At 38.0% G+C, this 26,257-nt stretch overlaps 2 protein-coding genes across 2 annotated transcripts; both read left to right on the plus strand.

Moving 5' to 3' along the window:
- Positions 1–478: 478 nt before the first annotated feature.
- LOC149958984 (uncharacterized) lies at positions 479–1,543 on the plus strand. The gene has a single exon (XM_090167299.1). The coding sequence runs from the start codon at positions 479–481 to the stop codon at positions 1,541–1,543; it is 1,065 nt and encodes a 354-aa protein (XP_090023425.1).
- A 3,815-nt stretch (positions 1,544–5,358) lies between these two features.
- LOC149958985 (uncharacterized) lies at positions 5,359–25,045 on the plus strand. Its single transcript, XM_090165110.1, has 7 exons — positions 5,359–5,410; positions 5,471–5,547; positions 16,698–16,809; positions 17,423–17,509; positions 18,163–18,201; positions 18,274–18,310; positions 21,465–25,045. Exons 3-7 carry the CDS (start codon positions 16,723–16,725, stop codon positions 24,797–24,799), a joined length of 3,585 nt encoding a protein of 1,194 aa, XP_090021236.1. The 5' UTR covers positions 5,359–5,410; positions 5,471–5,547; positions 16,698–16,722; the 3' UTR covers positions 24,800–25,045.
- The last annotated feature ends 1,212 nt before the right edge of the window (positions 25,046–26,257 follow it).

Consider the following 26,257-nt stretch of genomic DNA (forward strand, 5'->3'; position numbering starts at 1 on the left):
CTCTCCGAGGTGACTATGTCCCCTAGGAGCTTGGGTTATTACCTCTCCGAGGTGACTATGTCCCCTAGGAGCTAGGGTTATTACCTCTCCGAGGTGACTATGTCCCCTAGGAGCTTGGGTTATTACCACTCCGAGGTGACTATGTCCCCTAGGAGCTTGGGTTATTACCTCTCCGAGGTGACTATGTCCCCTAGGAGCTTGGGTTATTACCACTCCGAGGTGACTATGTCCCCTAGGAGCTTGGGTTATTACCACTCCGAGGTGACTATGTCCCCTAGGAGCTTGGGTTATTACCTCTCCGAGGTGACTATGTCCCCTAGGAGCTTGGGTTATTACCTCTCCGAGGTGACTATTTACGGCCATACGAGCCGGCAATTTTGTATGCTTTAAAATCCTTCTCGATAGAAACGCCGACATAAATTGCAAGACAAATTATTAAACGCCGTTGTCGTTCACCTGTAAGTATAACGAAACCGAAATGCTTAAATATCTCTTAGATCTCAGATGCGAAAGAAAAGATTCAAAAGTTTGGTATGAAGCAATACACTCCGGAAAAACTGAGATTGTACGTCTTTTATTAGGTAGAGGATTTAATGCCAATCAACGAGATGATCATAATAAAACTCCACTTCACTATGCAGCTGCGATCCAGGGACCTTATCACAATATTCCAAAAATAATTGAAATCCTTTTGTCTAATGGCGCTGACATTGACAGCGTGGATAAATATGAACGTACGGCCCTACACATTGCATCAGATAGAGGAACATCCCACGCATTCCAGACACTTCTTGATCACGGAGCTAATTTCAATGTTGTAGATAAAGTTGGTCGAACTGCTTTGCACTGGGCCGCGTATAGTGGTAAACCCAAATTATTCTCCCTTTTGTTGGAAAAAGGTGCAAATATTGAAGCAGTTAATGAACGTGGAGAAACGCCTTTGCATAAGGCCGTGCTTGGAGGTCAAATTGAATCAATCCGTGTTCTGTTGGAAAAGGGGGCTAATATCGAGGCGAAAGATGAGAATCATCGAACAGCATTACGCAAAGCGATTACTAGTCCTTCTTGCGATAGTGAAATTATCCGACTTTTGTTGGAGCACGGGGCAGATGTTGGTGCCATGGATAAGGACGGGAAAACTCCTTTACGGCTCATAGTTCAAGACTTGGACCTTAAAATTGGACCTCTGAACTTTTATTCAAACGAAACTGGCACTATACGAAAAACTACCCTGGACGAAGCTCTTTCGGTTTTCACCGGAGAAGAAATATCCGCAGCGTTTACGGAATATTTAGAGCGACCTCAATTCGCAGGGAATGGACGAGGGGCTAGAAACTTCTTTAAATTCGATACACCGACTACAGCCTTTAGTATTGTTAAATCTGTTATCGATTTCGTACAGGCTGCTTCCGTAATTGATCCCATCCATGGGTATGTAACCGTATGGAGTACTCGAGCCGATATAATATCCCTCCTTTTGGCGAAAGAATACTATAGTAAGAAGCTCAACTCTTCCCTGCCAAAATCCATGTACAAAAAGTAAGTGTCTCAGTGTATTTTGTATCGCTATGTCTTTGCGTATTTAAATTGTACTACAATAACCATTTCCTTTATGGTAGATCTCCAATGTCTAATTTCATTTTTCATAATTATCACGATTTAATCACTGCCAACGAAACTACCGCCATCTTTTGACGACCGTTGTTCACATTTTAGCAGATAATTTAGTTTTGGGATAATGCAGCGTATTTTAATTTATGTTTTGACATTGGTCACAGTCACACACTTTTAATTTTCCCAATTTGGCAGCTACATATCCGGCCAAGTAAAAATTAAGACATTCTTCAGCTGTTTTTTGTTTAGAGCTACTTTCTTGACAATATGATTGCTGCCATAATTGAATTTCTTTAAAGTCCGCAGAGACAAGAAGTCTGTCAATTTCTCTTTCTATTGTCGTTTTGGGGTGATCCTTCTGTTCCCCAGCACCTGCAGAAATAGTTAGGAGTACGCTGGTTGGGTCATCATCTATATTTGACCTTTTTGAGGGTTTAACAAGACTGTGTACAGAAAGTAATCTGTACAAATATAAAAAATGATTTGGAGTTGGGTGGTACTCTCCCCCACAAGACTGTCTTACCATTCCAAAGAACCGCTCTAATTAAAAAGATTGTTAAAACTAGAAGATATACATTTAAAATATCATTAGCAATTAATATTTAATAGATAACTACGACATGGGAGAGTTATGATTCCCTTCATTCCAGAGGTCACTATGTAAAATATAGAGATACATTACCTCCAATGGGTCCTGCGGTCTAGTTTACCAGTTAGAATATAGCGAAACCCTTGTTCGTTTAGCAAGGCTTCGGCTAATTCTATGGTACTCTTTGAAGCTACTTTTAAAGCAGCGCATGTTTGAACACTAAGGAATAGTCTTTGAGGTTTCTTTTTTTCCTTCTTTGGTAGCTGGTGGCTCTGGCAATGGTAGTTTCTCGTAATACGCTTCCCAGTTAATCAACCATTCAAGGTTTTCTTCTAATTCCTAATTTAAACATTTTAATTATTTTTTATTAGGCCTACAGTTCAATTTGATTTAGATTAGAACAAACCAAATTTACTTCTATTTGTCCATTAGTCAGGCGTAAACCAAGTTGCCAAAGTTAGGGGTTCGGCTGTTCAGGAAATCAAACAGTCTGTTTAATCCGCGCGTAAAGGCAACGGTTGCATTGCCATTTTGCAAGCCCTCAAAACCAAGTTCTTATATAGAAGATCATTGCAGTCGCTACCGAATTGCTAAATAACTACAAAAAACATGTTATTAAAATAAGTTATGTATCAAAGTGCAGGTTACAAATATCTAAAAATACCAGTCTAACAGATGGTTTTTGAAAATTGAAGGCGTTTACGTGCGCTTCACTCATATTTAGATCTGCTACTTAAAGCTGACAGAAATCGGACAATTCTACTTTCCCTTCTGGTATGTAAAATGTCTTAGAATTCAAAGACCTATTTAATAAAAACTAATTCCAAGAAAGACCATGTCGAGATAATTATAAAATAATATGCGATGAAGTCGCGCTTAGATATTAATTAACCCTCAATGCAGCCCTCATGACCAAAATCACCCTCACTGACTGCCTAGATGACGTACATCCAGGACATTCCGACCGGAAGAGCATAAGCCGAACAGTAATGAATCCGGGAAGCGTTATGCCCTCAAAACCCTCGAAGCACCTGTTGATCACCCAATATTCCGAGGGAAGAAAACCAGATGACCGAGACCGATTCCCTTACCTAACCAGCCGTTTCAGACCGAAACCCGAAGTACCTACGCCCCCGTCAGCTTGTGAAGTAAAAGAATATAGCAAGAAACCCGCAATCCGGTCACCAAACCGTAGACGAGTAAATAAAGAGAAATAGAGAAAGTGTGAATAAAGAAAACAAGCAGCCCCCAAAGACGTCCCGTTCTGTGAAGTGCGTGTGTTTGGCATCTTACGTAAACCGAGGAGCGAGAAAACCCGTAAACGGAGAGACGACAACGTAGCGGAGAACCCCCCTTCCCTTGTAGAGTACCCAGGGTCGAAATAAGGAATAGTCAGTGAAACGAAGAGAAAAAGTCTTAGAAAGAAAGTTTAACCCCACGCCATTGTTCGAGAAAAGGTTTAAAGCAGGTCCCCTCGAAGTTGATAGTAACTTCATTCCGCTTCGTATATTTATACAGTTCGGACTATAATTTTTCGTTCGCATTGCATCCTCGTTGTAACCATTTTGTTTGTTTTTTTTTGTTAACATTACCATTGTTTAATTGTCGAATCTCTAATTGTAGTAGTTTATTTGTAGTGTTTATTATTTAGTGTAAGTGTATATTTGTTTCTGCTCCCTCCGTGCTTTGAGTCCAAGATGCCTGAGAGTAGGGATACCGGAACCGATCCCATAGAAAATAGTAAGAGATAGTTTCATTAATAAATTAGATCAAGAGCGTATTCCCCCTTGTATTATATGTTGGTAAAGCTAAAAGAACCATAGAAGAGATGGCCTAACCATCACTAGAAACAAAGTCAGAACTATTCCTTCATTCCCCCCGAATTTTGTTCATTGCTGTATTTAGTGTTTTATACAATTAAATGTTAAAGAAAGATTTGCGATTGATTAACGACAAAGGGTTTCCATTCTGAATTCGAATCTCCCATCATTTTTCATTTTTTTTCTTTGCCCGTATGTAACCCCCTCTCTCGGATGTAATTAACGCCACGAAAGGCCACGACTCGCATTTTGTCGCCATCTTCCTCCGCCTTGGTGAATTAATATCTTTGAGCAAGGGCTACGAATATTTCTTATCAATCATCATGATTCAGGAATTTTCCTTAAAAAGGTTGCACCATATGTAACATAATTACTCATAAGTATGCCACTAGCTCTATTTCTTCACTAACGGTTTGTTTCACAGATATTGCGTCATCCGTTACCTACGTAATATTTGACGTAATATTTGATGTCATATTTGACGTCATCGAATCTCAAATGCCGATAATGCCGTCGCCCAATTAGCTCTACGTCTGATAAACCGACGGCCATTATTTTAATACACAAACCGGTTTGAACAACCAAGGCTTAGGAGCTAAAATGAACTACAATAGAGTGTCAAGCTCTGTTAATGTAATTAATTTGCAAATTAATGAAGTTTTCGGAGACTCACGTTCTAAAATAAATTTGCATTGTCAAATAAAAGAAGCAGGTTTATTGGAAAAAATAGTTGAAATTCAGGTTGAGCTTTTCTGGCGCATCTACAAGGTTGGAGTCTTTGCAGATTCTTTTGAGCCTACGCCTAACTCTTCTGGGCTTGATATGGGTTTTTATAACGCTGGTGGAATATCCCACTTCGACGACTTGTTCCATTTTCGGAAAGCGATCACTTACTTGTCATTTTTCCCAACCTTTTATTTTTCTAAACTACTCATTATTTAACTTCATCCGCACAAACCGAGCGAGTTTATAAATTTCAATAAAGCTACCTTGGGCTGGCTAAAATTCCGACGCAAAAAATTCCTTCTCAATTTAGAGGTTTACCATTGGCTTAAATACATATGTTAGTAACCAATAGTGTGACTCCCAAAATTACTAGGATGAATAAAAAGGTTAAAATCTAAGGTAGTCCACCTTTTTGCTGGTTCGTGGTGAAACAAACCGTTAGTGAAGATTTTTGAATGGAATAAAGGTACAGTGGCACACTTATGAGTAATTATGTTACATATGGTTGCACCTATTATCGCTTGAAAAACATTTGAAGAGCTTTTGAAAAGAGAATGCCCTTATCAATTACTTCTACGTAGATTAGTTATCTAAGCCTTCTAAGGTAATGCGAATGCACTTGCTAGGAGCCTCTGTACGACGGGGTCGCCACTAGAACACGGTAAATAAATGATAAAAAATTAAAAATACATGATATTAAGATTTGTTTATTTGTATTTAGCTCAGTGGATTGCGGGAACCTTGAGCGACCTCCCAAAACAAACACTCTTCCGGCCTTTCAGTCTTTCAACCGTACATGTAAATAACGGTTTAAAATATTTCATATTTTGACAAAACAATTAATTAACAAACGAATAAGGATCGTATTAAGCCACCCCGCGTAAGAGGAAAATAGATCAACTATAAGCTTTGCCGTTCCCATATTATCGGTCGAAAATGATGTCAACTTCCCATCTTATATATAATCCTCAATGTTTGTGTGTTTGTGGCTTCCGTGGACCGATCGACGACCGTCCCCTAACCTTTCTCCCCCCTCGCTCTCCGTATAGCGCTCTCTCTTGAACCCGTTCCGGCTGCCCCCTACATATTCGCCCTCCCGCAGCCGCTAATTAGTCCCCGGCCAAAAATTATTTTGTACCGTATTCTTCTTCGGTATTCTTTCGCGTATTCAAAGTTAGCGAGTTTTGCTTTTCGCCCGTATTCTTTACCCTATTATTTTTCGGTATGCTTTCGAGTTTAGCTTTTCGCCCGTATTCTTTACCGTATTATATTTCGGTATGCTTTCGAGTTTAGCTTTTCGCCCATATTCTTTACCATATTATTTTTCGGTATGCTTTCGAGTTTTGCTTTTCGCCCGTATTCTTTACCGTATTATGTTTCGGTATGCTTTCGAGTTTAGCTTTTCGCCCATATTCTTTACCATATTATTTTTCGGTATGCTTTCGAGTTTTGCTTTTCGCCCGTATTCTTTACCGTATTATGTTTCGGTATGCTTTCGAGTTTAGCTTTTCGCCCGTATTCTTTACCCTATTATTTTTCGGTATGCTTTCGAGTTTTGCTTTTCGCCCGTATTCTTTACCGTATTATGTTTCGGTATGCTTTCGAGTTTAGCTTTTCGCCCGTATTCTTTACCATATTATTTTTCGGTATGCTTTCGAGTTTTGCTTTTCGCCCGTATTCTTTACCGTATTATGTTTCGGTATGCTTTCGAGTTTAGCTTTTCGCCCGTATTCTTTACCCTATTATTTTTCGGTATGCTTTCGAGTTTTGCTTTTCGCCCGTATTCTTTACCGTATTATGTTTCGGTATGCTTTCGAGTTTAGCTTTTCGCCCGTGTTCTTTACCGTATTATATTTCGGTATGCTTTCGAGTTTAGCTTTTCGCCCGTATTCTTTACCATATTATTTTTCGGTATGCTTTCGAGTTTTGCTTTTCGCCCGTATTCTTTACCGTATTATGTTTCGGTATGCTTTCGAGTTAAGCTTTTCGCCCGTATTCTTTACCGTATTATATTTCGGTATGCTTTCGAGTTTAGCTTTTCGCCCGTATTCTTTACCATATTATTTTTCGGTATGCTTTCGAGTTTTGCTTATCGCCCGTATTCTTTACCGTATTATGTTTATGTATGCATTCGAGTTTAGCTTTTCGCCCGTATTCTTTACCGTATTATATTTCGGTATGCTTTCGAGTTTAGCTTTTCGCCCGTATTCTTTACCATATTATTTTTCGGTATGCTTTCGAGTTTTGCTTTTCGCCCGTATTCTTTACCGTATTATGTTTCGGTATGCTTTCGAGTTTAGCTTTTCGCCCGTATTCTTTACCGTATTATTTTTCGGTATGCTTTCGAGTTTAGCTTTTCGCCCGTATTTTTTACCATATTATTTTTCGGTATGCTTTCGAGTTTAGCTTTTCGCCCGTATTCTTTACCGTATTATTTTTCGGTATGCTTTCGAGTTTAGCTTTTCGCCCGTATTCTTTACCCTATTATTTTTCGGTATGCTTTCGAGTTTTGCTTTTCACCCGTATTCTTTACCATCTTTTTTTTCGGTATGCTTTCGAGTTTAGCTTTTCGCCCGTATTCTTTACCGTATTATTTTTCGGTATGCTTTCGAGTTTAGCTTTTCGCCCGTATTCTTTACCCTATTATTTTTCGGTATGCTTTCGAGTTTTGCTTTTCGCCCGTATTCTTTACCGTATTATGTTTCGGTATGCTTTCGAGTTTAGCTTTTCGCCCGTATTCTTTACCGTATTATATTTCGGTATGCTTTCGAGTTTAGCTTTTCGCCCGTATTCTTTACCGTATTATATTTCGGTATGCTTTCGAGTTTTGCTTTTCGCCCGTATTCTTTACCGTATTATGTTTCGGTATGCTTTCGAGTTTAGCTTTTCGCCCGTATTCTTTACCGTATTATATTTCGGTATGCTTTCGAGTTTAGCTTTTCGCCCGTATTCTTTACCATAATATTTTTCGGTATGCTTTCGAGTTTTGCTTTTCGCCCGTATTCTTTACCGTATTATGTTTCGGTATGCTTTCGAGTTTAGCTTTTCGCCCGTATTCTTTACTGTATTATATTTCGGTATGCTTTCGAGTTTAGCTTTTCGCCCGTATTCTTTACCATATTATTTTTCGGTATGCTTTCAAGTTTAGCTTTTCGCCCGTATTCTTTACCGTATTATTTTTCGGTATGCTTTCGAGTTTAGCTTTTCGCCCGTATTCTTTACCATATTATTTTTCGGTATGCTTTCGAGTTTAGCTTTTCGCCCGTATTCTTTACCGTATTATTTTTCGGTATGCTTTCGAGTTTTGCTTTTCGCCCGTATTCTTTACCCTATTATTTTTCGGTATGCTTTCGAGTTTTGCTTTTCGCCCGTATTCTTTACCGTATTATGTTTCGGTATGCTTTCGAGTTTAGCTTTTCGCCCGTATTCTTTACCGTATTATATTTCGGTATGCTTTCGAGTTTAGCTTTTCGCCCGTATTCTTTACCATACAATTTTTCGGTATGCTTTCGAGTTTAGCTTTTCGCCCGTATTCTTTACCGTATTCTTTTTCGGTATGCTTTCGAGTTTAGCTTTTCGCCCGTATTCTTTACCGTATTATTTTTCGGTATGCTTTCGAGTTTTGCTTTTCGCCCGTATTCTTTACCGTATTATGTTTCGGTATGCTTTCGAGTTTAGCTTTTCGCCCGTATTCTTTACCGTATTATATTTCGGTATTCTTTCGAGTTTAGCTTTTCGCCCGTATTCTTTACCATATTATTTTTCGGTATGCTTTCGAGTTTAGCTTTTCGCCCGTATTCTTTACCGTATTATTTTTCGGTATGCTTTCGAGTTTAGCTTTTCGCCCGTATTCTTTACCCTATTATTTTTCGGTATGCTTTCGAGTTTTGCTTTTCGCCCGTATTCTTTACCGTATTATGTTTCGGTATGCTTTCGAGTTTAGCTTTTCGCCCGTATTCTTTACCGTATTATTTTTCGGTATGCTTTCGAGTTTAGCTTTTCGTCCGTATTCTTTACCGTATTATTTTTCGGTATGCTTTCGAGTTTAGCTTTTCGCCCGTATTCTTTACCATATTATTTTCGGTATGCTTTCGAGTTTAGCTTTTCGCCCGTATTCTTTACCGTATTATTTTTCGGTATGCTTTCGAGTTTTGGTTTTCGCCCGTATTCTTTACCGTATTATGTTTCGGTATGCCTTCGAGTTTAGCTTTTCGCCCGTATTCTTTACCGTATTATATTTCGGTATGCTTTCGAGTTTAGCTTTTCGCCCGTATTCTTCACCATATAATTTTTCGGTATGCTTTCGAGTTTAGCTTTTCGCCCGTATTCTTTACCGTATTCTTTTTCGGTATGCTTTCGAATTTAGCTTTTCGCCCGTATTCTTTACCCTATTATTTTTCGGTATGCTTTCGAGTTTTGCTTTTCGCCCGTATTCTTTACCCTATTATGTTTCGGTATGCTTTCGAGTTTAGCTTTTCGCCCGTATTCTTTACCGTATTATATTTCGGTATTCTTTCGAGTTTAGCTTTTCGCCCGTATTCTTTACCATATTATTTTTCGGTATGCTTTCGAGTTTAGCTTTTCGCCCGTATTCTTTACCGTATTATTTTTCGGTATGCTTTCGAGTTTAGCTTTTCGCCCGTATTCTTTACCCTATTATTTTTCGGTATGCTTTCGAGTTTTGCTTTTCGCCCGTATTCTTTACCGTATTATGTTTCGGTATGCTTTCGAGTTTAGCTTTTCGCCCGTATTCTTTACCGTATTATTTTTCGGTATGCTTTCGAGTTTAGCTTTTCGTCCGTATTCTTTACCGTATTATTTTTCGGTATGCTTTCGAGTTTAGCTTTTCGCCCGTATTCTTTACCATATTATTTTCGGTATGCTTTCGAGTTTAGCTTTTCGCCCGTATTCTTTACCGTATTATTTTTCGGTATGCTTTCGAGTTTTGGTTTTCGCCCGTATTCTTTACCGTATTATGTTTCGGTATGCCTTCGAGTTTAGCTTTTCGCCCGTATTCTTTACCGTATTATATTTCGGTATGCTTTCGAGTTTAGCTTTTCGCCCGTATTCTTCACCATATAATTTTTCGGTATGCTTTCGAGTTTAGCTTTTCGCCCGTATTCTTTACCGTATTCTTTTTCGGTATGCTTTCGAATTTAGCTTTTCGCCCGTATTCTTTACCCTATTATTTTTCGGTATGCTTTCGAGTTTTGCTTTTCGCCCGTATTCTTTACCCTATTATGTTTCGGTATGCTTTCGAGTTTAGCTTTTCGCCCGTATTCTCTACCGTATTATATTTCGGTATGCTTTCGAGTTTAGCTTTTCGCCCGTATTCTTTACCATATTATTTTTCGGTATGCTTTCGAGTTTAGCTTTTCGCCCGTATTCTTTACCGTATTATCTTTCGGTATGCTTTCGAGTTTAGCTTTTCGCCCGTATTCTTTACCCTATTATTTTTCGGTATGCTTTCGAGTTTTGCTTTTCGCCCGTATTCTTTACCGTATTATGTTTCGGTATGCTTTCGAGTTTAGCTTTTCGCCCGTATTCTTTACCGTATTATTTTTCGGTATGCTTTCGAGTTTAGCTTTTCGCCCGTATTCTTTACCGTATTATTTTTCGGTATGCTTTCGAGTTTTGCTTTTCGCCCGTATTCTTTACCGTATTATGTTTCGGTATGCTTTCGAGTTTTGCTTTTCGCCCGTATTCTTTACCGTATTATGTTTCGGTATGCTTTCGAGTTTAGCTTTTCGCCCGTATTCTTTACCCTATTATTTTTCGGTATGCTTTCGAGTTTTGCTTTTCGCCCGTATTCTTTACCGTATTATGTTTCGGTATGCTTTCGAGTTTAGCTTTTCGCCCGTATTCTCTACCGTATTATATTTCGGTATGCTTTCGAGTTTAGCTTTTCGCCCGTATTCTTTACCATATTATTTTTCGGTATGCTTTCGAGTTTAGCTTTTCGCCCGTATTCTTTACCGTATTATTTTTCGGTATGCTTTCGAGTTTAGCTTTTCGCCCGTATTCTTTACCCTATTATTTTTCGGTATGCTTTCGAGTTTTGCTTTTCGCCCGTATTCTTTACCGTATTATGTTTCGGTATGCTTTCGAGTTTAGCTTTTCGCCCGTATTCTTTACCGTCTTATTTTTCGGTATGCTTTCGAGTTTAGCTTTTCGCCCGTATTCTTTACCGTATTATTTTTCGGTATGCTTTCGAGTGTTGCTTTTCGCCCGTATTCTTTACCGTATTATGTTTCGGTATGCTTTCGAGTTTTGCTTTTCGCCCGTATTCTTTACCGTATTATGTTTCGGTATGCTTTCGAGTTTAGCTTTTCGCCCGTATTCTTTACCCTATTATTTTTCGGTATGCTTTCGAGTTTTGCTTTTCGCCCGTATTCTTTACCGTATTATTTTTCGGTATGCTTTCGAGTTTAGCTTTTCGCCCGTATTCTTTACCGTATTATGTTTCGGTATGCTTTCGAGTTTAGCTTTTCGCCCGTATTCTTTACCGTATTATTTTTCGGTATGCTTTCGAGTTTAGCTTTTCGCCCGTATTCTTTACCGTATTATTTTTCGGTATGCTTTCGAGTTTAGCTTTTCGCCCGTATTCTTTACCCTATTATTTTTCGGTATGCTTTCGAGTTTTCCTTTTCACCCGTATTCTTTACCGTATTATGTTTCGGTATGCTTTCGAGTTTAGCTTTTCGCCCGTATTCTTTACCGTATTATATTTCGGTATGCTTTCGAGTTTAGCTTTTCGCCCGTATTCTTTACCATATTATTTTTCGGTATGCTTTCGAGTTTAGCTTTTCGCCCGTATTCTTTACCATATTATTTTTCGGTATGCTTTCGAGTTTAGCTTTTCGCCCGTATTCTTTACCGTATTATTTTTCGGTATGCTTTCGAGTTTAGCTTTTCGCCCGTATTCTTTACCCTATTATTTTTCGGTATGCTTTCGAGTTTTGCTTTTCGCCCGTATTCTTTACCGTATTATGTTTCGGTATGCTTTCGAGTTTAGCTTTTCGCCCGTATTCTTTACCGTATTATTTTTCGGTATGCTTTCGAGTTTAGCTTTTCGCCCGTATTCTTTACCGTATTATTTTTCGGTATGCTTTCGAGTTTAGCTTTTCGCCCGTATTCTTTACCCTATTGTTTTTCGGTATGCTTTCGAGTTTTGCTTTTCGCCCGTATTCTTTACCGTATTATGTTTCGGTATGCTTTCGAGTTTAGCTTTTCGCCCGTATTCTTTACCGTATTATATTTCGGTATGCTTTCGAGTTTAGCTTTTCGCCCGTATTCTTTACCATATTATTTTTCGGTATGCTTTCGAGTTTTGCTTTTCGAACGTATTCTTTACCGTATTATGTTTCGGTATGCTTTCGAGTTTAGCTTTTCGCCCGTATTCTTTACCGTATTATTTTTCGGTATGCTTTCGAGTTTAGCTTTTCGCCCGTATTCTTTACCGTATTATTTTTCGGTATGCTTTCGAGTTTAGCTTTTCGCCCGTATTCTTTACCCTATTATTTTTCGGTATGCTTTCGAGTTTTGCTTTTCGCCCGTATTCTTTACCGTATTATGTTTCGGTATGCTTTCGAGTTTAGCTTTTCGCCCGTATTCTTTACCGTATTATTTTTCGGTATGCTTTCAAGTTTAGCTTTTCGCCCGTATTCTTTACCGTATTATTTTTCGGTACGCTTTCGAGTTTAGCTTTTCGCCCGTATTCTTTACCCTATTGTTTTTCGGTATGCTTTCGAGTTTTGCTTTTCGCCCGTATTCTTTACCGTATTATGTTTCGGTATGCTTTCGAGTTTTGCTTTTCGCCCGTATTCTTTACCGTATTATGTTTCGGTATGCTTTCGAGTTTAGCTTTTCGCCCGTATTCTTTACCGTATTATTTTTCGGTATGCTTTCGAGTTTAGCTTTTCGCCCGTATTCTTTACCGTATTATTTTTCGGTATGCTTTCGAGTTTTGCTTTTCGCCCGTATTCTTTACCCTATTATTTTTCGGTATGCTTTCGAGTTTTGCTTTTCGCCCGTATTCATTACCGTATTATGTTTCGGTATGCTTTCGAGTTTAGCTTTTCGCCCGTATTCTTTACCGTATTATATTTCGGTATGCTTTCGAGTTTAGCTTTTCGCCCGTATTCTTTACCATATTATTTTTCGGTATGCTTTCGAGTTTAGCTTTTCGCCCTTATTCTTTACCGTATTATTTTTCGGTATGCTTTCGAGTTTAGCTTTTCGCCCGTATTCTTTACCATATTATGTTTCGGTATGCTTTCGAGTTTAGCTTTTCGCCCGTATTCTTTACCGTATTATATTTCGGTATGCTTTCGAGTTTAGCTTTTCGCCCGTATTCTTTACCATATTATTTTTCGGTATGCTTTCGAGTTTAGCTTTTCGCCCGTATTCTTTACCATATTATTTTTCGGTATGCTTTCGAGTTTAGCTTTTCGCCCGTATTCTTTACCGTATTATTTTTCGGTATGCTTTCGAGTTTAGCTTTTCGCCCGTATTCTTTACCCTATTATTTTTCGGTATGCTTTCGAGTTTTGCTTTTCGCCCGTATTCTTTACCGTATTATGTTTCGGTATGCTTTCGAGTTTAGCTTTTCGCCCGTATTCTTTACCGTATTATTTTTCGGTATGCTTTCGAGTTTAGCTTTTCGCCCGTATTCTTTACCGTATTATTTTTCGGTATGCTTTCGAGTTTAGCTTTTCGCCCGTATTCTTTATCCTATTGTTTTTCGGTATGCTTTCGAGTTTTGCTTTTCGCCCGTATTCTTTACCGTATTATGTTTCGGTATGCTTTCGAGTTTAGCTTTTCGCCCGTATTCTTTACCGTATTATATTTCGGTATGCTTTCGAGTTTAGCTTTTCGCCCGTATTCTTTACCATATTATTTTTCGGTATGCTTTCGAGTTTTGCTTTTCGCCCGTATTCTTTACCGTATTATGTTTCGGTATGCTTTCGAGTTTAGCTTTTCGCCCGTATTCTTTACCGTATTATTTTTCGGTATGCTTTCGAGTTTAGCTTTTCGCCCGTATTCTTTACCGTATTATTTTTCGGTATGCTTTCGAGTTTAGCTTTTCGCCCGTATTCTTTACCCTATTATTTTTCGGTATGCTTTCGAGTTTTGCTTTTCGCCCGTATTCTTTACCGTATTATGTTTCGGTATGCTTTCGAGTTTAGCTTTTCGCCCGTATTCTTTACCGTATTATTTTTCGGTATGCTTTCGAGTTTAGCTTTTCGCCCGTATTCTTTACCGTATTATTTTTCGGTACGCTTTCGAGTTTAGCTTTTCGCCCGTATTCTTTACCCTATTGTTTTTCGGTATGCTTTCGAGTTTTGCTTTTCGCCCGTATTCTTTACCGTATTATGTTTCGGTATGCTTTCGAGTTTTGCTTTTCGCCCGTATTCTTTACCGTATTATGTTTCGGTATGCTTTCGAGTTTAGCTTTTCGCCCGTATTCTTTACCGTATTATTTTTCGGTATGCTTTCGAGTTTAGCTTTTCGCCCGTATTCTTTACCGTATTATTTTTAGGTATGCTTTCGAGTTTAGCTTTTCGCCCGTATTCTTTACCCTATTATTTTTCGGTATGCTTTCGAGTTTTGCTTTTCGCCCGTATTCTTTACCGTATTATGTTTCGGTATGCTTTCGAGTTTAGCTTTTCGCCCGTATTCTTTACCGTATTATTTTTCGGTATGCTTTCGAGTTTAGCTTTTCGCCCGTATTCTTTACCCTATTATTTTTCGGTATGCTTTCGAGTTTAGCTTTTCGCCCGTATTCTTTACCGTATTATTTTTCGGTATGCTTTCGAGTTTAGCTTTTCGCCCGTATTCTTTACCGTATTATATTTCGGTATGCTTTCGAGTTTAGCTTTTCGCCCGTATTCTTTACCCTATTATTTTTCGGTATGCTTTCGAGTTTAGCTTTTCGCCCGTATTCTTTACCGTATTATTTTTCGGCATGCTTTCGAGTTTAGCTTTTCGCCCGTATTCTTCACCGTATTTTTTTCGGTATGCTTTTGAGTTTTGCCAGTTAGCGAGTTTTGCTGGGTTTTTAAATCTTGGTTAGCTCTTCAGTCGGCTAATTAAAGAACAAACTCAAAGTGAGCTCTCCCAAAAGTTATTCGGAAGAATCGTCAGAAGGAAATAAAAATACGAAGTTTTCCGAAGAAGGTTTTGTTGTGGTGCCGTACTTTTATTACGTACAAATCAAAAAGACCCCGGGTGAAGCCGCGTATTAAAGCTAGTTTATTAAAAAAATTATAAAACTAAGATGGCCAAGTAATACCAATTTAGCAATTAAGTCCCAACATTAACCAAAGTTTAAAAAATATAAAGACACATCAATTTTGCAGAGAAAAAATATCCTACTTTTTAATTCCTAGTTTCCGAAATTCTGGAATTAAGGCACGGCCACGTGACAGTTAAAACTAGGTAATTGTAAAAAATAGCTACTGGTTTTTTTATCCGAGTGTTATCGGCGCCAACGATATTTTCAATATTTGACGGAGATAATAGAAATAAACGGCTTCTTACGTATTTGGTTATAGAGAAACAATTAAAAACCACTAAAGTCACGTAAAAAATTATTTTAATAAAATAATTAAAGTAATTTTATTGCGCAATTAAAGTGGTTTTAAATTGTTACTCTATTTTACTGAAGGTTTGAAATATTTACGTTAAAAAGAGGATACGTAAGTTCTTGGTAACCAAAGTTCGCAATGTTTATTGAAAAGTGTGTTACCAATTTGAAGTAATGATAAAACTTAGGAAATACTTGAACCAAAGGGTTTTCGAGAATAAAATTAAAACGCGAAACTCGGACCAAATAGATGTCCATCATAAATATCCCCTTATTTGGCTTACCGTTGCTACGCAACTTAATGCGTTTTGAAATTCTTAATATTCAGGGTTAGTCTCAGTTTTCGGTTAAGTAGTAAGCCCGATTCCCTGCGCGGTACTGATGAGCTGCAAATAGGTCGAAACCGGTCTAGACCACCCGCCTTTATACTCTTACCACCAAAATAGTAAACACATTTTTCTGTTTTGTATACGCTTTATTACAAAATATTGGATTTAAACCTATAACAGCTAATGTTTTTATCGTTGTTTTGGAAAGTGTGACATTTAGGACCACGGCTCAACCTACTCAAAAAAATTCTCAAAATCTCCACTATATATTTTTTGTTCATTGGATTAGACCTATTTAATAACAACGTAATTTTCACTAACGGTCTTACTGCTCATTAAGTTGAAAATAGTAAGTGAAGTAAGCGGTTAAATTACCCGTGCGTAACCTCTTTTAATATAACATTCAAGATTATTTTTATAAATGTGAGATGGGGTGCAGGTATGAAAGTGAATATGATCAAGCGTTGCCTCTGTTATTTATAAATTACAGGCGCAACAGATTTAGCAGCTCACTGTTTTGGTATTTTAGAGGATAGATGGTTTGTCTGACTGATTTTATTCAATGGCAGGAATATATATTTAAATATCAATGGTAATATCAGGATTTTATATGTATGTATACAATTGGAATATCTGAGATAGAATGGTGGCCTTAAGGAAACTCAAATAAAAGGGCGAGATTTACAGCGGAGATTTTCTCAGTACGCGCAACGCTAGACTCGGCCTCTATTCAACATAAAACTTGTCACAAATCTAAGTTACCATCTCAAAATGCGATTTTTGATGAAATATCATATCTACAAGATCTTCAGTGTGATAACTTATCCCGCATTTTTCTCGTGGCGCCTCTTCTTAGCGAAAGCCAATCAATATAAAACTGCGCGCGTGACGTCACGTTTGAAGGAGTTTAAGCCCCGCCCATTTTCTGGCCGACTTTGAGCCCTGATACATTCCAAGTGTCCACATAAAGAGTTGCCTGCCTTAACACATTAAGTTTCTTACCTGTATTATGAAATATTTATGTTTCATAGAGACCAGAAAATCTGTTTTCCGATAATGGATGCGCAAACGAATGATGAACCGGGCGTGAGCGGTGTTGATAGGGAAAACGTTTCAGGCACGCAGGGAAGAAAAAGAATCAAAGTAAGTCTTTTCATCAGTGGCGTTGCTAGGCTTGAGCCACCTGTAATATTTCAGAAGCGCCACCTAAAATTTCTTATAAACGCCTCCTAAAATGAAGCTATTGCTTCTACTAAAATTTGCGAAACATTCTAGTAAAACCATCAAAAGTCTGTCCTGCTTCGGCCTCTGCCACATTCCATTTCTTTCTAACCAATACGGCGGAAAATAAATGTTTTTGATAACAAATTTGGCTAAGCGCTAATAAATTTTCAAAGGACTAATGAGGGTATGATTTACTTTATCGATAAACACATTATTGACCTTTCTACGCCTAACTGTGAAAGAGTTCATGTAGAATTTGGTGGTCTCGGTGGCTTTACTTTACAACAAACTAGTACAAACAAATCTCTGGGATTGTGTGTAAAAACCGCTTAAAAGGTGTTTCTTTAAAACACGGGAGGTCGCGTGGGAAAGGTTTTCTAGGTCACTAGCTATAGTTATTAAAGATGGAGAACACGCGCTGAACTCGATAAAGATTTTGGACATTTTTTGGCCGGCCTATAAAATACTTTTACTTACCTACTAAATTGGGGGCGTTATTAAATTTCTAATTAGAATTATGTTTCAATTTCAGATTGATTCATCAGCCACTCAAAAGGCAGGGCGGGATTTTAATTTGATTTACAACAAAAATGGTGGATTGACGAATATAAACCAATCGGTAATAATATTCAATTTCAACATTTATATATTAAATACAACATGTTTGGAATCTAAACCAAATGAAGTGACAAATCGGTAATAGATAATTTCGCCACCTATTGGCACGTACTGGAAACCATCAGGGTTGGCTGATTTAATTCAGTTTGACTGAAATAATCAATTGAATCATTTGAATCATTTTTTCAAAACAATTTTATTCAAACAAACCCTGAACATACTCATGTATTAAAAACTAATTAATTTTAAATTAACATTAATTTTTTTTAGCTTTGGTAACTGATAAAAGCATGTTACCGACGAACAAGACAAGAAAGGAGCTACTATCAAAATAAAAATCAATGAATTAAAAAATTCTTCCAGTCATGAAAATCAAGGCATAATTCCGCCTTTTTTTGTGGCAAAACTTAAGAAATTAAAACCAAATCCGTTGCAGTGTTTGTGACCAAATGACGTAATATTTGCAACACAAATTCTAATACAAAATATTAAAATTTTATTTATAAACTTAAACCATAGACAATAATCAAGATAGAATAGGATCCCAGTAATAATACATCATTTGTTGTTTGTTACGATGCATATAGTCTAAGTGTGCATTTATGCTTGAAAATATTTATTAGTATTCTAACGAAAAGTGTAATCTACTTTCAGATGGTAGGAGGAGATGGAAACACCTTAAACATTACCCAGGTAAATGGAGATTCAGCTTTGGATAGGTCAAACATTTGACTCTGTTTTGGACTGTTGATCTTTCCGTTTTAGAATAAGAATATCTATGTCGATGACACTAAACGAAAATGTAAGTGGACCTTATTTCGTACAGTCATTCCAATTCTCCACTCAGAGATCTTAAACCCACTCGTATGGTACCCAGTCTACACAGTTTTATTAAATGACGAAACGACACTGGGAGATATAAGAATTTAATTTAAATTAAAATCAAGAAGCAGGATGTATTTATTTATAGTATGAGATAATTACTGGGTGAAGACGATGCGCGGCCATCATGTTAAAATTTTATATCAATTTGTAAAGCGTATTATTTTGCAAAATATTAATTTTTGGTTCCTCATAAGGAAAGCTTTTCTAGTCGGATACATTTGACCTCGTTGGTCATTCAACCCAAGAAAGTGAGTGTTAGTTCAAAATTAAGCTCCATTTTTCAGGACCCCGGATCGAAGGAGCCCATTTTTCAAAGAATGCCCCGACTCCTAGGTTGGTTTGTAGCGAACACGATAGTGAAACGAATTTTTGACTTAACTAATAAACAAAATAAATGATTATATTATTCGCCATTAATTTATCTTCCGATAGCTGAGGTCGATAATCACGTCTTTCAATCCGTGTCTAGCAATTATTCCGCGTCGTGTTGGCGGTAGAAGGGACAATGCAAATAGTAATTTTCGAGCATTATTAAAAGTAGCGTATTACACCGGAAGTTAACCAAATCATTTTATTTATTTTTGGGCACGTCGAATAAATTGCAACGCGTCGTTTTAGAAACCCGCGTTTGCACGTGAACATTTAATATTAAAGTTATCAACTCTTTACGTATACTCTCGTCAACATTAAAAAGGATACAAATAAGACGCGATGATTGGTCAATGATGACTTTAGACATACTATTAAATGTAATTTAACAATTGAATCTTCGTCAGAATTCAGGAAAACCTACGTTTATTCAACTTATAGGGATTATTTTTTGACTACGGTGGTTTCTAAGTAACCAACATTTCGGCCAGTTATAAGAAAGCAACGCTTGAGTAATAATTGTTTACGTTTTAAGGCCGATTTCCGTGAAATGTATCTACGCATCGCTGAACTTGTTCAGAACCTGGTTGAGCAGCTGAAAAATCAATTAAGCATAAATCTAGAAAGTAATCATTAGGATGTGCAGAAAGGTGTAAAGGTCGGCCATTTTGGAACATGGTGGCCTTTGTATGGAATAAGGAGCAAGGCTTGACATAGTTAGAATATTGTAATGCTGATTTGCTACTTAATGGTAAATTCACAATTTCACTGTCGTTTGTATATCGGCCCTTAACGGGTCAGAGTGTGCAATAACTGGTGGCTTTACCGGGGAGTCCGGGTCCGGCTCTTGTAACCTATAAGGGCGGTGGTGCACTGGGAGATGTTAGCTCTGGTCAAATGGTCCTATCTCCACCTCCGACTTCGGTCAGGTATGGGCTGGTTACTGAGCTTCGGCTCAGGCTTACGGAGAGGGTCCGTGCAAACTGACCGCTGTAGGGCAGTGGGCCTCCGTATGAGGGCACGGTGGTCGGGTCCCACCGGGATCTCCGGTTCCGGCTGTGCCGGGTTACTTGGACTGCTGTGTGCTCGTCGTTCCCCTTTAGGAGCTCTCTCCAAAGGGTTTGACTCCCCGCCTTCGTAGGTGGGGTGTCGGCTGGAGTTGCTACAGCATCCATTCTTAATCCCACTGCTGTGTGAGAAGTGGGAATTGGTCCACCCATTGTTGCACCTTCTGCTGGGTTGAATGGCTTGCGTCTAAGGTGCGACCATCAGTAGTAGGGTTCTGCTACCCATGCTGGATTTGTCACCTGTCCGGGCTAGGGGGACGCTGGCGTAGGGCACTATGATGATAGGCCTCCGGTGGTATGGTCTTTGTTACTAGGTACATCGGGCTATAAATTCTGACACACTGTCGTTTGTATATCGGAAATTGACTAGGAAAATATGGTTTTTGTGGTGTTTCTAAATTAATTTCGAGTATGAAAGAATTTTGAACACAAACTGAATTTTTAATATGTTGTTAGTCAAACTAATTCTTATACATTGCTTTATTAGTTTCTCAACAAACGAAAAGTGTAACTTAAGAAGTTTAGACTAGTACCGTCATTTGGCAATTTTGAAAAAGTTGCATTTTCCGAGAAACTTAAATTAAACATTTTCGTGTTCCCTGGGTGTATATTAAAAATATTTAACCGTTTTTAATGGGTTAGTTTTTCTAATTGAAGAGAACCTAGAAATCGATGATTTTCCTAATGTCTCTTCCTGATTAAAATAAATGATTTTCGAGGTTAATCTCAATTATGGCATTTATTTCGGGTACTCAACCAGCCGTCACAACCTAGGAAGGTGCAATGTATACAACAAAATCGTTTTCAAAATGTAGCCCTTCAAAAACGGCAATTTTTGTTAAAAAGTTAAAAGTTTCGGTGTCGCACACTTCTAACGAATGAAACGCGTAAATCGAAAAGTATTTTGAGCCAAGTACTCTTAATTTGAGGTTAAAGTTAAAACCAAATCAGTGGCTTCTGGGGAGAATTTTAAAAAAATTGGGTGTTTGACCGGGAATGACCCCAGATAACTTTTCTTAAGTTTATAAATTTATTCATGGTTTTATATTTTTTAAAAACATGGTTGGCATTCTTTCGTAATCGTAAAAGCGACTGCGCCACTATTATTTGGATTAATGGAGATTTGTTGACCAATAAATTCAGAGCATGATTCTCTGACAATTCTGAGTACATTGTGATCCCGGTTCAACGGTGACCTATTTGATAGATATAATGCACCGTTACAGGTAACTAGATTTCGGGGAACTGTTTTTCCCGTAAAGTGTCGCCCTCAATTGTAGGTACATGTTTTTTTTATTTCATCACTTAACGAAAGAGTGAAATTTGAGAAAGTATTTAAAAACACGTGATCTATTGCAAAGTGTGTTTAGTTAAATTAATTAAGGTGTCGTCGCTTTGAAAATTAGAGCCTTCGACCTATTCCCCGTCGTCCAAAAAAACATCCTGAGCCCTTCGGGACAGAGTTAATGAAATATGTTTGTTGTACCATCGCTGTTAACAATTATTTTAAGGTATAATTTCTGTTCTAAATTAATATAAATTCTAAATAATAGAAAAATACTAAACCGGCTGAGTTTTATTCAGCAACTAGGTTTGGAAAGGTTCCACTTAACATTTACTTTCTACTCCCAATAGCTTCCACGCAATGGTCCGATTTGAGGGATAATAAACAAGAGCAACTGCTGTCGAAGGAGCTGGTGGTTCTACAAGGAGACAGTCAGAATAAGATCAGCCTAGCGAGTCTTTTGGGAAGCGTAAAAGGAGAAGAAATTAAAGATGTCATCGACGACTTCATCCTGTATAAGCTCGTCAACGACATTGACGTTCACTTAGGAGAGAGGCTACCGGGATTGGGTGAAACTGAGGCCTATTTCATAGCACGCGCATTTATAAAACTAAAAAAGGACATTGACGTTCACTTAAGAGACAAGGTAGAAAGATTGTTCGATATGAATGCCTATTCAATAGTACGAATCTTTCAAACTCAAGAAAACGCCGAAAAGGGTCTCGTCGAACTAATTGAAGCGATGCAAACTGGTGGAACGACGATAATTTCCGACGAAGCGGGAACAGGAAAGACCACCATCCTTAAAATGTTGGCGCGTGAGATAAAAAATAGCCGTCCCAATCGTTGGGTCATATTCGTTGATTTGATAAGTTACTCAACAGTCTTCGAAAAGCATCTTCAACTGGAACTCAAAAATTCCTCGGAAGCTGTAGATTTCTTCGTCTCCGAAATATACAGCTCGAAATGCAACGAAAATTTCGAGAAATCTTTGTTGAAGTGGTGCTTGGAGAAAAGCGGAGGAGTTGTCTTGCTCTTCGACGGCTTCGACGAAATCAGTCCAAAGTACGAAAGCGTTGTCAAAGGACTTTTAAAGGGTCTAAAGAACAGTCGCGTTGAGAATCTGATCTTAACAACGAGGCCATATGCGACCGGAGATTTAGTTGAAACATTGGAGGCGTCGCGCTATAAAATGAAAACGTTCAATGACGAAGAAAAACTGAAATTTATCGTTGAATATTGGCGTCGGAAATCCAATTTCAGCGACGAGACACAACTAGAGACTAAAGCAAAGCGTCTGTTTAAAATATTTTCGACATCAATTCGAGATAACGAGCGTCAGTTTATGGGAATTCCTCTTCAATGTCGTCTGCTGGCGGATGTATACAAAAATAAATTAAATTCTTCCGAGGAATGGGAGACAATGTCCTTATACGAATTGTACCGGCAATTTACTAGGATGAAATTTAAAGAAGAAGAATCTAAGTACCGGAGCACGACGAGTACAAGTGGCTCCGAGAACAACGCCCTGACGAAAGAACTCGTCCAACAGTACCATTGGGAATCGGCCTTCCGTCTGTTGTACGGAGAAGTCATTGTTCAGATTTTCAAATTTAATCTTCCCAAGAAACAAAAAGAGGTTCTGCTGAAGAAGGTGAAGAGAGTGGGCATCATGACGGACACTGGTGAAAATCCGGCTTTTATGCATCGCACATTCGCCGAGTTTTTCGTCGCGGAGTTCTTCATCGAAAGCATAGAAGACTTTGAAGGAGACGATTTTTGGGAAACACTGGGGATTTTTTTGAATTATATTAGGCCGTTAATTATTAATAAAAATGTGGTTCACATATTTCTCGAAAGTGGTTTGGAGACACAAAAGATTGAAGATGCAAAATATCGACTTATTCGGAGCTCAATTCTGAAAGCCTGGAGTCTTAATCCCACAGCCACTTTTAATAGTTTCAGAAAATTTTGTGAACCCTGCTTTAAAGCAACATATCGGTTCTTTCTCAACTGTTTGATAATTGACGGAAACATGCCCATCGATTTTTTTCCTCTAGTGTCACATCTCGCAAAACCATCGAACGAATCATCAAACGCCGACATACTTTTTCATTTTCTATCTTCTTGCCCCAAAACCATTCAAGAGATTATTATTTCGGAAATAATACACGATAAGACTTTGATATCGGAAGAACTGAACTATTTTATGGAGGCTGCGTTGGCATTTCCAGGTATGGTAGTGTCGAACGAATCGTTGAGCGCGAAAAAGAGTTTAATCGACGAATTCTTTAAGGCTTCCGCCGATGGAGACGTCGAAAGTTTGGGAAAATTGCTGCAAGAAGCCGGTGATGACGAAACCCGATTTTGGCTCCTTAACAGTGTGGACCGTAATAGGGACCATTATTCCGCTCTAGATTTCGCGATAGTTAATAATCGAGAAGCTGCGCTGAAATTTCTTTTAGAAAGTGGGTCACCGGTAAATCTACAAAACGAACCCAATCACTGGCCTCCACTATTTATGGCCATACGAGCCGGCAATTTTGGGTGCTTCAAAATCCTTCTCGATAGAAAAGCCGATATAAATATTGAGTATGCTGGTCAAACTCCACTGTTGTTCACGTGTACATATAACGAAACCGAAATGCTTAAATATCTCTTAGATCTCAGATGCGAAAGAAAAGATTCAAAAGCTTGGTTTGAAGCCATTAACTCCGGAAAAACTGAAATTATACGTCTTTTACTAGATAGAGGATTTAATGTCAATCAACGAGATGGCTGTAATAGAACTCCACTTCACTATGCAGCTGCGATCCGGGAATTTTATCACAATATTAAAAAAATAATCGAAATCCTTTTGTCTAATGGCGCTGACATTGACAGCGTGGATAACCAAGAACAAACGGCCCTACACATTGCAATAGTCGAAGGAACATCCCACGCAGTCCAGACACTTCTTGACCACGGAGCTAATTTCAAGGCTGTAGATAAGGGTGGTCAAACGGCTTTGCATTTGGCTTCGTATTGTTGTAAAACTGGATCAATCAACCTTTTGTTGGAAAAAGGTGCAAATATTGAAGCAGTTAATGAATTTGGACAAACTCCTTTGCATTTGGCCGTGCTTTCAGATGAATTTGAAGTCGTCCCTGTTCTGTCGGAAAACGCGGCCAATATCGAGCCGAAAGATAAGAATCATCGAATGAAATTACACGAAGTTATTACTAGATCATCTAAGGAAATGATCCGTCTGTTGTTGGAGCACGGGGCGGATGTTGGTGCTGTGGATAAGGACGGGAACACTTCTCTACGGCTTGTAGTTAAAGACTTGGACCTTAAAATTGGACCTCTGCACTTTTATTCAAACGAAACTGGCACCGAACGACAAACCACCCTAGACGAAGCTCTTTCGGTTTTCACCGACGAAGAAATATCCGCAGCGTTTACGAAATATTTAGAGCGACCTCAATTCGTAGGGGATGAACTAGGGGCTAGAAACGTCTTACAATTCGATACACCGACTACAGCCTTTAGTATTGTTAAATCTGTTATCGATTTCGTACAGGCTGCTTCCGTAATTGATCCACTCCATGGGGATGTAACCGTATGGAGTACTCGAGCCGATATTATATCCCTCCTTGGGGCGAAAGAATACAATCGTGAGAAGCTCAACTCTTCCCTGCCATAATCCATGTACAAAAAGTCAGTGTCTCAGTGTATTTTGTATCGCTATGTCTTTGCGTATTTAAATTGTACTACAATTACAATTTCTTTTATGGTCTAATTTCATTTTTTCGAATTATCACTATTTAATCACTGCCAACGAAACTACCGCCATCTTTTGACGACCGTTGTTCATATTTTAGCAGATAATTTAGTTTTGGGATAATGCAGCGTAAATTTTAATTTATGTTTTGACGTTTTTCCGTTTAACTGTCAGTTTATAAAAGATAATTGTCAAATCTAACTGAATAGTTTCAAAGAAGGCTAAAATGAAAATAATAAAAGTTTTCTTTAGATGCATCCGTAACTTGTACCCTTTAAACCTTTTTTATATCTTAAAATAAATTTATTTATATGAAACTGAATTTCTGGTTTTTATTCCTACAGCGTACTTATACCGAGGGACTAGGTTACTCCCTGGATTATAAGGACACCCTCGTATGAATAATCCTTCATTAAATCTGATTAAAATTAAATCTGTAGCTTTGTCGATTTGAAGATTTCAAATGATTAAGTCCTGCTTATTTTTTTCCGTGACCAAGCGATCTGCTCGTTCTACTAATACCGAGAGCGAAATATTCCCGGACATCTGATTAGTGCAACAACCAACTTCGATCAGAAAGTGTTGGTCTACTTATTTATTTATTTACTTTAGAAGCCTAGAGCTTCAGAGATAATTAATAAAAATAAAAAGGCATAATCGAGAAAGTATTTACTTCAACTTAGGGATAATGATGATGTTTATCACCCGAACCACAAACCACTGAATTAAAACTTTTATTCTGGGAAATGACTTACATACATTTTTAAATTTCACTTAAGCTAACGTTAAACCCACTTAATTGGTCGTCTAATAATAAGTGTTCTTATTAAGCAACGCTGCTCAAACGGAAAATGTACAAACAACGTGTACTATTGTCTATCTTTCCGTTTTCAGCATCATCCAATAGTTTGGGCCTCAATACAGGGTTATAAAAAGATGGTTGAATCACTGAGCTGAATTACCATAGAAGAGTTTGGCTAAAGAAAAAGTAGTCTATAGATGGCGCGCGACACTTTGTAGCCCTTCAAATATTTCGGCGCTTCACTACAGTACTTGAGTGTACTGAGATTATGCCTAATATTCAGGAGATGGTGGGATATTTAAATGGTTCAAGCTGTCTAAAATTAGTTTCGTTTTTTAACTTACGAATTTCTAGTAGCTATATTTTTAAATAATTAAATTTAATCAAATTCTATAATAATAATATTATTACTCAAATACCGAAACAAAATTTGAATTTTTTACTTTTGAAATACAATTAAGTAATATAACTAGATACAGGCACAGAATAGCATAGCGTAATGTTTAGGTTTGCTTCGATTGCTTGCTTAAAGCTTTCTTTTTTTGACGGCTTTCGCGATTTCAGTTTACGTTTTTACA

Source organism: Leiobunum rupestre, chromosome 2, assembly GCF_980474605.1.
Source record: "Leiobunum rupestre chromosome 2, qqLeiRupe1.1.hap1, whole genome shotgun sequence".
NCBI classification, from domain to species: domain Eukaryota; kingdom Metazoa; phylum Arthropoda; class Arachnida; order Opiliones; family Sclerosomatidae; genus Leiobunum; species Leiobunum rupestre.

Excerpts from the sequence above, each read along its gene's own strand:
- LOC149958985 (XM_090165110.1), top strand. The coding sequence starts at position 16,723 with ATGGATGCGCAAACGAATGATGAACCGGGCGTGAGCGGTGTTGATAGG. Across the intron at positions 16,810-17,422 it reads AGGGAAGAAAAAGAATCAAA|ATTGATTCATCAGCCACTCA; the intron begins GTAAGTCTTTTC and ends TTTCAATTTCAG. Across the intron at positions 18,311-21,464 it reads CGATGACACTAAACGAAAAT|CTTCCACGCAATGGTCCGAT; the intron begins GTAAGTGGACCT and ends TACTCCCAATAG.
- LOC149958984 (XM_090167299.1), top strand. The coding sequence starts at position 479 with ATGCTTAAATATCTCTTAGATCTCAGATGCGAAAGAAAAGATTCAAAA.